The sequence below is a fragment of the Zeus faber genome (assembly GCF_960531495.2).
Source record: "Zeus faber genome assembly, chromosome: 8".
NCBI classification, from domain to species: Eukaryota; Metazoa; Chordata; class Actinopteri; order Zeiformes; family Zeidae; genus Zeus; species Zeus faber.
This window is the reverse complement of record NC_137195.1, coordinates 18,342,694-18,355,402: the sequence shown is the minus strand read 5'-3', so window position 1 is coordinate 18,355,402 and position 12,709 is coordinate 18,342,694. Positions and strand designations below refer to the sequence as shown.

The window sequence follows — 12,709 nt, the reverse complement described above, 5'->3', positions numbered from 1 at the left end:
GTCAAGGTAACAGTGCATTTTAGCTTCATCCTGAAATTTCACCCGAAAGCCGTGTGTGTGTGTGTGTGTGTGTGTGTGTGTGTGTGTGTGTGTGTGTGTGTGTGTGTGTGTGTGTGTGTGTGTGTGTGTGTGTGTGTGTGTGTGTGTGTGTGTGTGTGTGTGTGTGGTGTCCACCGGTCAGTGTACAGGTCTTATCCCTAATGGTTCTGGTGTATAAGGTCGGTATTATGTCGTAGCGCCTCCAGGCAGTGGAAAGGTGTGTGTGTCGTAATTCATTCAAAAACAACCAACCACATTGTGTGTGTTTTTTTTTTTTTGTTTGTTTTGTTTTGTTTTGTTTTGTTTTGTTTTGTTTTGTGTAAACAACAACAACAACAACAACAGTAGCGACGGGAGGGGAGCGGGGAATGCCTCGCTCGTGAAATTTCTGATTTCCGAGTTGTACGGAAATGCAGCGTGAAAGCCTTGTCGCCATTCGATGACGCGTGTATGCGACAGTACAACTAACTAAACTGTAGTTTATTTACGGCGACAGGAACCGAGTCCGCAAGGCTGCCTCGTTTTAGACGGCGGGGGCTCGCCAGACATTACAAGCGCCGTGTCACCGGCGGTTTTTTCCCTCGGTTTTACGCTATTGTTTTAACTCGATATGCTTCACAACACTGTGCGGTTGTCAGTAAGATACCGGCTATGTTGCTGATAGCCTAGCTAAAACTAAGACGAGCTAAGCGACACATTCGAGCGCCCTGTCGAGCAAGGCTACATTACTTGCGATGTCAGAATTGGAGAGCACCGTTTCGCAACTTTTTTGACGAAATGGGCCAATTTCGTCTGTGACCCAAGCTGTTCCCCTTTTTTTTTTTTTTTTTTTGCCCAACGGGGATATAATAGATTTCTGCCGAAATTTGGGCTGCTTCAGAGGAGTCGAAATGTTGAACGTCCCGACGCAGTCCTTCCCCGCGCCCGGCTCCCAGCAGCGTGTGGCTCCAGCCGGTCAGTCCTCGAGGAACAAGGTGAGTCAGACCCGATAAGAATAGATTAAATAAGCTCGGAAGGAACCAGGCGAGATTAATACGACGGGGAAGGAACGGATGAGCAGTGCTAGTATTACACTTTGCACTAAATATTGATTGCACTCCCACCATTACACTTGTAAAGCATACGTGAGGTGTAGCTAAGTTTGCTGAGACCAGAGCTTGGATGGTTCAACTTGTTTGACTGCGATGACACTCTGTTCAAGCCACAGCAGCATTACCACACTATATTGTGCAATATAACATGCAATTTCAAGCCTTAGTAACCAGCAAATGCTCCATTGAGCATAACATAGACCTTACAACAAGTGATTCCTTCAAGTGTAGGGTGTCTGCAGGACCTTAAAAGGTTTTAAAATGTATTAAAAATGTATTAAATGTATTACTTTTTTTTGTTTGTTTTTAACAAATATTAGGCCTTCAAATATTAAGCCTGTTTGATTTATCCAGGATCAGTCAAGTTCTTCTTCTGCATCACCAAATAATTCCCAGCCGATCACTGAACCTAATACTCACATTCATACTTAACCGCCATACTTGACCTTATCTAGATTTGAATCCAAGTTGTACACCTCTTTGAAGTTCTGTTGAAAAGAACTTTTGGTTAGATCGACAGCCCCAATTTCAATGAAGTTGGGACTTTGTGTAAAACGGAAACAAAAACAGAATACATTGATTTGCATATCCTTTTCAACCTATATTCAATTGAATACACTACAAAGACAAGATAGTTAATGTTCAAACTGATAAACTTAATTGTTTTTTTGCAAATATTCACTTATTTTGAATGTGATGCCTGCAACACGTTTCAGAAAAGCTGGGACAGGGGCAAAAAAAGACTGGAAAAGTCGAGGAATGCTCAAAAAACACCTGTTTGGAAATTCCACAGGTCGTTCACAAGCAAGGATGGGGCGAGGTTCACCACTTTGTGAACAACGGCGTCAGCAAATAGTCCAACAGTTTAAGAACAACGTTTCTCTATGTACAATTGCAAGGAATGTAGCGATTTCATCATCTACTGTCCATAATATCATCAAAAGATTCAGAGAATCTGGAGAAATCTCTGCACGTAAGCGGCAAAGCTGAAAACTAACATTGAATGCCCGTGACCTTCGATCTCTCAGGCGGCACTGCATTAAAAACTAACATCATTCTGTAGAGGATATAACCACGTTGGCTCAGGAACACTTCGGAAAACCATTGTCAGTTAACACAGTTCGTTGCTACATCTACAAGTGCAAGTTAAAACTCTACCATGCAAAGCGAAAGCCATATATCAACAACGCCCAGAAACGCCGCCAGCTTCTCTGGGCCCAATCTCATCTGAGATGGACCGACGCAAAGTGGAAAAGTGTGCTGTGGTCTGACGAGTCCACACTTTAAATTGTTTTTGGAGGAAAAAGACCATCCAGATTGTTATCAGCCCAAAGTTCAAAAGCTTCAAAATCTGTGATGGTATGGGGGTGTGTTAGTGCCCATGGCATGGGTAACTTGCACATCTGTGAAGGCACCATTAATGCTGACAGGTACATACAGGTTTTGGAGCAACATACGCTGCCATCCAAGCAACGTATTCGTCAGGTACATCCCTGCTTATTTCAGCAAGACAATGCCAAGCCACATTCTGCATGTGTTACAGCAGCGTGGCTTTGTGGTAAAGGAATGTGGGTATTAGACTGGACTGCCTGCAGTCCAGACCTGTCTCCCATTGAAAATGTGTGGTACATTATGAAGCACAAAATACGACAACGGAGACCTTCGGACTGTTGAGCAACTGAAGTCGTACATCAAGCAAGAATGGGGAATGAATTCTACCTACAAAGCTTCAACAATTAGTGTCCTTAGTTCCCAAACGCTTATTGAGTGTTGTTAAAAGTAAAGGTGATGTAACACAGTGGTAAACATGCCCCTGTCCCAGCTTTTTTTGGAATGTGTTGCAGGCATCAAATTCAAAATAAGTGAATATTTGCAAAAAACAATAAAGGTTATCACTTTGAATTGCAGTTAAATATCTTGTCTTTGTAGTGTATTCAATTAAATATAGGTTGAAAAGGATTTGCAAATCATTATGTTCTGTTTTTGTTTATTCTACATTTTACACAACGTCCCAACTTCATTGGAATCAGGGTTTGTACTATAGTATCATCTTGCTATCTGACCTAAATGATTCTAGATAAACTGATTAAGAGAGAGTTGGTTAGGTCAAAAGTCAAGTCTGAAATTGAAGTTAAAATGAGTCTTAAAAAATGGTGTTAATCGTATCAAATTCAATTGGGATACCCACAGAAACCCTGAAATAGTAGGAAGTCAATAAGGGAACTTTTATCTAACAAGTGCATACTCTTGGCCTTCTGTCTAGTGGGTGATGATGAGATAACACTTGGCTTTATTTTGCATATCTTGTATAATCTAATGTCTGCTTCTGTTCTGTCATGATAGGTGGCCTTGAAGCCGGGCCACAGTCTGATGGACTGGATTCGCTTTGCGAAGAGCGGGCGAGACCTGACCGGGCTGAGAGGACGCCTCATCGAGGTCACAGAGGAGGAGCTGAAAAAACACAACAAACGCGATGACTGCTGGACGTGTATACGAGGTGACGGCGCGCGCACACACACACACACACACACACCTTGTGGCTGTATATATTATATCTTGCCACATTCTTTCTGTGGTGTTCCATAATTTGTTGCTGCAATTATCCAATTTGCGTGGCAGGCATAATTAAGGTTTTTATTGTCTTGCGTATGTTAATGATCTTATCACAAGACAGTTTTCATTTCCTGAATTTCCTGAATAAAGTGTGGTCTTTGTGTTATCCTCACTTTTTAATGGTTCTGCAGTGATGTAAAAATAATAATGTAAGAGAGTTACAGAGCTCTAATCCATTTATCTTTTGATTACAGCTCTGCATTAAATCATGTGTTTATCCCTCCTCACTCACTCTTATATGTATATTTACTTACTAACTAGAGTAAGTAAGTAAATATACTTATTAAAGTAAGTAAAGACTTGATTTTAAAACTAGTATCGTTGCTAAAATATTTTGTCAGCAGAGGGCACCAGACTGCTATCCTTGTTATCCTTGTAGCTGTAGCTGATTTATCTTTGCTTTCTAGTTGGAAACACGCAGAGCCAGTTCAAGGCATTTTTATGTTATCTATCTATTTATTTATTTATTTATTTATATATATTTTTAACAGTATCTTATACAACTTTTACTCTGTATTTCCAGTATGAAAAAAGTATAGAAAAACCTAGCACTTTTACCCCTTTCACGCTGCACAAAAAACCCGGTAACACCCTCTAATATCTGGCATTTTGTCATTAGTGGGAAAGGTTACACCCGGGTTTCAGCCTGTCCAGGGACAAATGACCCTGCAATTGTCACGGTTATTTATCGGCTCTAGCTCCGATCAGCCCTGATGGAAACATGACACCCAGGTAGACATGCAAATTTTCGGCTGTTTACGACGCACATTGACGTTCCAGACGTTGGCCTGTAAATAGACAGGAATATCCGTCTATCGTTCATTATTTCATATCTGATTTAGAATCCAAAATCAGAAGTTATTGACTTTTTTCCCCACATGCGGGACCATGAAATGTTTTGAGTGTGGGTATCTCTCCGTGGGGACCACAGCGTAGAACCCATCCCCCCCCACTTCCCGCCGGGCTCCGAGGGGACCCCAGCAACGCCTCGAGCCGGTCTCTGAACCAGAGGAGCAGGATCGGTGCATGCACCACACATCGGGCACCACTTTTCTTCAACCATGACACGACACTTTTCCGGCGTGTATGTGACGTCGAACATGACACACCAAGAGAAAAAATAAATAAAAGAGAGGCACACTCTTCTGGCAATGGGAAAGGTATCAATCGCCTATTTTTAGGCGATTGATACCTAGGGTATCAAGGGTATTAGTTAACCATTGATGAAGTTAAGGTATCTGAACCGTTAACAACAGTTGGCACTAATCTACCATAGAGACTTCATACTAAAGTGTGTTGTACCTCATGTTATTTATTTATTTATTTTCTAGGCATGGTTTACAACGTCACGCCCTACATGGATTATCATCCGGGAGGGGAGGACGAGCTCATGAGGGCTGCAGGGACAGATGGCACCGAACTCTTTGACCAGGTTGGTTTCTTTTCACACTTCATTTTCTAAACCTGGGAAGCCTCAAAGAAACGGTGGCCGCCGTGTCCTTTTTAAGTGGCCTTTCATGCCGCACGCCCTTGGAGCACTGGAAGCATTTTCTGTGTCTTGGGCCTCGTACATTCTGAGCTGTTCCTGAGGTCACCGCCTGTTAATGTGTTGGTCTGCTCAGGTCCACCGGTGGGTAAACTACGAGTCCATGTTGAAAGAATGCCTGGTCGGCAAGATGGCCACCAAGGCGAGTGCTGCCATGAAAGGTACACACACACACTAACCAACTCAACTGCATGTGTATTTTACTCCTAGAGATTGCTTCGATTGATTTGGTTTTAGTGATTTGGTGTTTTTTTTTGTTTTTGTTTTTTTTTTCCTCCAGCTCTACCTTTGAAGAAGGACGTCAGTTCCAACCTCAATGGTAGACGTTTCAGCAACCTTAACCGTCTCCCATAACCACAGATAGCCACTGCTAGACAACTCTCTTTGTAGACACTCCTTTTAAAGCTTGAACTTATTTCGGTCAGGCCTTGCTCCCCCACCTCCGCTGCTGGCTGGCTCCAATCCGCCCTCCTCCTCGTTCATGCAGCCCAACGCCGTGCCTCCTTCAGACAAGGACTCTCGTCCAAGGTAAGTGCTGTTAATATTGCCTGGATAAACATCCGCCATGGGACTCGCAGTCTCACTGGGGTGTTGGAGCAAGGGGTCGCACTCTCACCGCAGCAGCTGGCTTCCTCTAAAAGCCCTGGTTCACACCCACCCACGCACCGAGACAATGGGGGTCGGCTGAGCGCACACTCTAAATTACCCCTGACTAGGAAAAGCATTTATAGAAAATTGCTAAATGTATGATGGGCTAACTCGTGTATAATCAGTGACCATCTTGTTCACGCTTTTTCTGGTCCTCCTCCAGGTACGACTGGTTCCAAACAGATGCCACTGTTAATCTTGTGGTTTACACCAAACGAAAGGTAATCATTCAGATAAAGTAACAGGTGGGAGGTAGGTGAGAAAAGAAACTTCAAAACGTATTGGAATCTTATAAAGGTGCAATGTTAACAATGATTTGTATTTTTCCTATACTGGTTGTTAAACAATATTCAACTCTTTTAGTGTTGGTTAATGGAAAGGCGTGCGCTGCACCATCTACAGAGAAAAATAACTGAACAGGATCTTTCCCTTTTACCCGTCTTCATTTTCCTTTACCTTCTCCCAGATCCCCAGTTCAGGCTGTACGACGGTCGACCTGGAGGGACAAGACTTTCGGCTGGAGGTCCTGCTGGGTCAGATGTCCTACATGCTCCATTTACGTGAGTACAAAGTCCCCAGAATCCTCAAGCTGGTTCTCGAAAAGTATCCTGCAAAAGATGTATTTTTTCTCTCTTTCCTGTTAACACTAGTTAATAGAGGGTGTAAATCACCAGCCCAATCAATCTTGATTCTTTAGAAACTTTGCAATGATATGGTGACAACTAGATGGCTTCAGTTTCCAATTTAATTTGTGGACCGATCTCGAATGATGGATTGTTACACCCCTACTAGTTCTTCCCAAGTTGTAGTGGTTCGAGATTGTGTGGTTAAGTCCGGAATAAAGTCAGTGACAGCAAACTAGTCAACGCAAGAGAGGCTGTTTTCACTTGCTTCTTTAAATGTCCTGAATGATACCAATATTGGATGTCCATTTTTATTCAGTTCTTGACTCCACATATTTGTCACTTGATAGTAAAGCTAAGGTCGCTATCAGTTAATTTATTTTCTTTTAATTTTAATTTTTTAAATCGTCCTGCCTTTACTATTTTTAGAATACATTTTAGAATGTATCTCACGTATGAATTCTCTTTTTATTTTTATTTTTTTTCAAGGTCTATCTGAGGAAGTGGAGGGTAGCATTGCAGGTAAACTCAACTTCCAGCACCAACTTGATGCAATCCTCTTATATTCTTAAATCACATCCTTGTAAATCTCTCACTGTAATGTCTTTTTTTTTTTTTTTCCCCCAAAAGTCCAGACGGGTTTTTCGGTGGGGAAGGTCCAGGTCAGCATCCGGAAGCAGGCCGTGGGGAAGTGGACGAGTCTGGGACAACATCTGGAGCTCCACAACACCCTGCTGCGTAAAAAAGATCGAGGTGAGACCCAAATACATACATTGCATTAATGTAAATATCTATTATCAAGGTTCTTACCAGGTCCTTGAGGTGCTTGAATTCTGTCCTCAGAAATGTAAGTACTGGATTAACTTGTTAATAGCCCCTTCTTTGCTGAGGTGCGTGAAAAGTCCTAGAAAAGTGTTCGATCATATACACACACACACACACACACACACACAAAGCTTTAGTTTCATTTTGTATTGCCAGAATGAACCCTGTATTATAATATCCATTTATTTTTCACTCTATTTATGCAGTACCCCACTACAGAGACTGCGTGCTGGTTTCGAAGACGGAGGTGAACCACAACACCCACGTTTTCCGGTTAAAACTCCCGTGTGGGACGATCATGCACATGCCTGTCGGGAAACACATCTACCTCAAAACACAGATTCAGGGTAAGGACTTAGCCAATCGACAATTTGAGATAGTGACCAACCATCAACGTGCCCATTTTAACCACAGGCTCTAAGTAGGCCATGAGGGGTTTGGATAATATGTACCCAATGCTACTGTCTGTAATGTCAAAATCAGACCCCCCACCACCACCACCACCAATTACATACCACTCTCCACTAATGTACATTATGGGTCTGATGGGAGGCTCTTACCTGATTATCTCCCAAACTTTTCTGTCTGTCAGTACCAGTGCGTTCATACTAGATGTGGGATTTATTTATCTATTCCTCTTCCTCTTTCCTTCTCTCCTAGATATGGGGTGAATACTAGAGATGGGAATTTGCAGGGGCCTGATTCAATACAATGATATCTAGCTCCATATTTAAAAATGTTGGGGTTTTGTATTGCAATTCAGTATTGTTTCTAAAAAATATAACGAAAGAAAAAGGCCACACTTAGCTTGTTTTGTTTTTCCCTGTATTTACTTGTATTTACCTGGTAAATACAGGGATAAAAGTGTGTGTGTGTGTCTCACTTTGCAGACAGTGAGGTAGTGAAGCCATTCACTCCGGTGGAACAGTCTCTGCTTCCGGACCCCCAGGACCCCCGGCCAGGATCAGACCTCTTCCTCATGATCAAAGTCTACCCTGACGGACTCTTTACCTCGCACCTCAACACCCTGCACATCGGTGATTTGATGTGTGTGTGTGTGTGTGTGTGTGTGCGTGTGCGTGTGCGTGTGCGTGTGTGTGCGTGCGTGCGTGCGTGTGTGTGTGTGTGTGTGTGTGTGTGTGTGTGTTTTTCTCAGGTCAACAGATTATAGAAACTGAGAACTGGCAGTTTAGCCAAGTATTCAAAATGACAGTGCCATTTAACATATAAACACATAAAATGTAAATATCCATTGAGGTGTCAGTGTGTAATTTCAACACAGGAGTTTGGCAGAATGTTTAAATGTAATTGGAGTTTATTTTTTTTCTTTTACAATCAATTACAATTTCGGTCGGTGCTATGACCATTGCTAAAGTTTGAAAGAGCAATAAGTAAAATTACTCAGTGGACACTTTTTCTTATGTTATTATTATATATATGTATTATTATTCATATTATTGTTATTATTAAAAATAATAATTTATTTTATTATTTAAAGCTGCTGAGGCCAGTGAGGGGCAAACTCTGTATTTTGGTTCCTTAAATGAATGATTGTGGGTGTCTCGGGTGTGAAAAGAATATTCAAAGTGTGGAGCTTCTCGCTCTCCACCATACCAAGTGTAGTTCGAAAACTGCGTCGACCCTCGACTACCTCTTTAGCATACGGCCATTTATTGGGTAGTTAAAAAAAAAAAAAAAAAAAACCTCTGTAGTACGCTCATTTATTTTAGCTTCAACATACTGACGGATGTTGTAAAATACAAATGCACTCGTTGAATGCGAATGATGTCGGAATTCTGTTTTATTTTGTTCACTAAAGAAATGCACATGTTGTCAAAAGAGCTTTCACATGCTCCATCTCTTTCTGTTGCTCTCCGCCGCACATTGCATCGGCTCTGCTTTGTCATTTTGGGGAACAGACGGGAGCGTTTGTCAAAGCCTTGTGAACTCTCTCCTCTTTTCCCGTCCCCCTCATTTTTCTCTCCTCCTGTCCTTTAAACCTCCTCTCCTGGTGTCTCTACCTCCATCCTATCCATTCATCTGCTTATTATCTGACCATGCACTGCTCTAAATCAACAAGGACGGAACGTTGTGCCTCTGAAAACGACGGACGATTAGTTTCTATTTTAAGAATCTTTAAAAGGGATTCACATCTGATCCCCGGCCCGCCCTCCCCGCTTTTGCTGTGGAGACAAAAATAAACCACTAAAACATTATGTTACTGGAGGCATTGTGCAGCGAAAAAGGTCACTTTAAATGCCAAATAATAGTCACAGATTTTGAATTTCGGCAGCGGTGTGTCACATCACATGGGATGTTCTTTGGGTTCCAGGGGACCATCTGCTGGTTAGCGGTCCAGAGGGTCCCTTCAGCGTCCGCCCGCTCCGTGATGTCACGCACCTCTACCTTCTAGCTGCCGGAACGGGATTCACACCCATGGCGCGGCTCCTCCACCTTTCCCTACAGGACCTGGCAGCAATACGGTGAGAGGAGAGGAGGGAATAATAAACATAGTTTCATGGATATCTGTTGGGACCGTTTGTTCTTTCTTTTGAACAATATTCTAGAAATGGCCCGAAAAGAAGCAGGTTTTATTTTATTTGTCACAATTCACCTGTTATCTGCTTTTTTTCCAACATTCATTTATTTAGACAAACAAAGCTTCTCTTTTTCAACCGGCAAGAAAAAGACATCCTGTGGCGCTCGGAACTGGATGAAGTGGCTGTCAAAGATGAACGGTACTGTGTTTGTGTGTTTCTTTAAAGTGGTAATCCATCAATTGTTTTGTTTTAAAAAAACAACTAAAAAAACAGTGGTACAAATTTTAGCTGGCATTTTTTAAGAAATAGCCATTCACTGTATTTGCATTATGCATGTGCTCTTTCCATTGTTGGTGGCGGGGTCCGCCTTTCTTGGCCAGAATGCAAAGACCGGGCATGTGCAAGAAGCGCTTTCCAGTCCCTGTGGATGTGATAATTCTTTTCGCCTAATTGAAGTTGTTTGTGTCTGCCTACTCCTTGTTATTAAGGAAATACTTTTCTTGTTCCCCAGGTTCCAGGTGGAGTACGTCCTTTCAGAGCCCGGTGATTCGTGGACGGGCAAGACGGGGCGGGTGGATCCGCCCATGCTGAGCGACTTTCTCGCCAGACCCGATAGATCCAAATGCTATGTCTGCATCTGCGGCCCGACAGCCTTTTCAGAGCTGACGGAAAAGTGAGTGTTGTCCCCATCCCCCCAGTGAATTTGAAACAACCGTTTTGTACATGTGGACCAAAATACAGGATGTAGTGAAAGGAAAACTTTAAAAGAAGCAGCTCTTCTGTTGGAAGGTGTGCGATCGCTTGTCTTTTATACTTTTGATATTTTACTGATCAATATTGTTGGGAAATGCCACATTCCAAGGTCATGGACAACATGTTGGGAGACTCCACAATCCAGCTAACATCCAAGGATATTCTATTATTATTATTATTTTTTTTCTTCTTCGCCCCCACTGACCACTCTTCTGCCTTTCCCTCCTCTAGGTTGGTGAAGCAGCTCGGCTTCAGCGAAGAGGAGATCCACGTCTTTCAGGGCTGATCCGCCCGCGGTGGTTCAACGTGTGTGTGTGTGTGTGTGTGTGTGTGTGTGTCTGTGTCTGTGTGTGTGTGTGCGTGTGCGTGTCTCTTGACCTTCGGCACGTCAGACTTTGCACATGCGTGTCGGTCTATGCACATTCAGAGGTTGCGGTGACTGTTCGCGACGCGCCATCCCATGCAGCGAACAGCGTCGCTTGGAGGCGTTATCGCTGTTCCTCTGACACCCCCCCCCCCCTCCCCCCCCCCCGGTGACCCCCACCTTGATGACATAGCTCAAAAGTTTTATTTCTTCAAGGATTTTATTTAACTTTTTTAATGCAATCCATGCTGGTTTAAATTCCCGGGGCACAAAAATAACGATTTTCCACGCACAAAGGGAAAGCCGACGGCGTGTCGAGCCGAGAGTTTCAGGACACAAAGGTCACGTCGCTTCCCTCTCGCCCAATCCCCCCCCCCCCCCTCCTGCTGCCATTAAGTTATTATATTTTATACAGCAGCCACTTAAAGTCCAATACTGTACTTCTGAAGTGATATACGTCTTATTTTTTGTGCATCCGTGTTCCATGCACGCGGCCAGGGCACTTGTTATTGGATTCTCCTGTTCCAAGTACTAATGAGGATTTTATTTACCTTTCTTGTTGTGTTTACTCGTCTTATTGATCCACTCGGCTCTTAGTGTTTGTCCGGCAGAGTAAAAGGAGAGCCTCGCCACTTGCTACCACCTCGGCAAACGACAAACGCAGGTCTTTTGTTTTCTTTGTTTGTCTTTTGCCTCCACATATCATTAGAATACTGTGAATTCATTTCTGTCCTCTGTGCTCTTTGCATGAGCTTGTATTGTGCACCATGGACCCGGTTACATAAACACACCTTTTCATTTTCACCTTCCTCAGATCATTTCAGGATATGTCACATCATTAAGTTGCACATGCTGTGTAGTAATATGAATTGGGACTGGGTATGACTGGTATGAACTTTAGGTGCTGTTAAAGTTAAGAGCATTTAAATTTGAAGTGCTCTTAGAATACAGTTTTATGAGTGAATATGCATAGAGTTGTTCATTGTATTTCCAACTGGTTCAATTTGTAAAAGAAGGTTAACCTGTCATCTATTTCGTCAAATCTGTGGGTTTTTGCGTGAAGGAGGACTGATGTCGTCATATTACCTCTTTCTCTGACATCATCATTAAAGTGCAATATCCAACTCTGCATCTAAAAAAGACTTCCCAAAACTCCTATGTTGCTTGTTTGGTGCAAAGAGAATAGAAAACGATCTTAGAATAGAGGGTGTAATTGAAGGGCAATATCAAGGAATTAAATTCAATGTTCATCCAAAGTGACTTTGCGTTTTTTGAGATTCCGCAGAGCATTCTATTCCAAATGTGACATATTTGTTCTCTAATCATCTGCACTGCCAGTGGTCTTGAGATGATGAAATCTGGAAGCCGTGTTTGATTGTGAGGGTGGCTCCACCACCTGCACTATCAAACACCAGCAGATGCACGTTGCTTTTGCCTTTATTGTTAATGTTTTGTTTATGGCTGCAGTTAGAACATGGTCAGTGACTGTTCTAAGTGCACGTAATCATGACCCATGGTGTCAATGTTAATACATTGATCATAAAAAGTCATTGTTTCAAAATGTAATTAAAATTAGTTTAAAGATATTCAATTTCGTCAGACATGATACAAAACAAATAACCATTTAGTTGTTAGGCGCTCGGGGCGAACAAGCCCAGAAGCCTTAT

General features: G+C 42.6%; 1 protein-coding gene across 1 annotated transcript; it reads left to right on the top strand.

The window, feature by feature from the left end:
* Positions 1 to 929: 929 nt before the first annotated feature.
* On the top strand, positions 930 to 11,345 carry cyb5r4 (cytochrome b5 reductase 4; the record flags this gene model as incomplete). The annotated part of the gene is made up of 16 exons (XM_080006202.1): positions 930 to 1,013; positions 3,474 to 3,627; positions 5,075 to 5,175; positions 5,366 to 5,450; positions 5,570 to 5,608; positions 5,715 to 5,817; positions 6,101 to 6,158; positions 6,404 to 6,497; positions 7,050 to 7,082; positions 7,191 to 7,313; positions 7,592 to 7,732; positions 8,276 to 8,422; positions 9,718 to 9,868; positions 10,037 to 10,123; positions 10,437 to 10,598; positions 10,910 to 11,345. The coding sequence occupies 16 exons, from the start codon at positions 930 to 932 to the stop codon at positions 10,962 to 10,964; spliced, it is 1,617 nt and encodes a 538-aa protein (XP_079862328.1). The 3' UTR covers positions 10,965 to 11,345.
* Between the last annotated feature and the right edge of the window lie 1,364 nt (positions 11,346 to 12,709).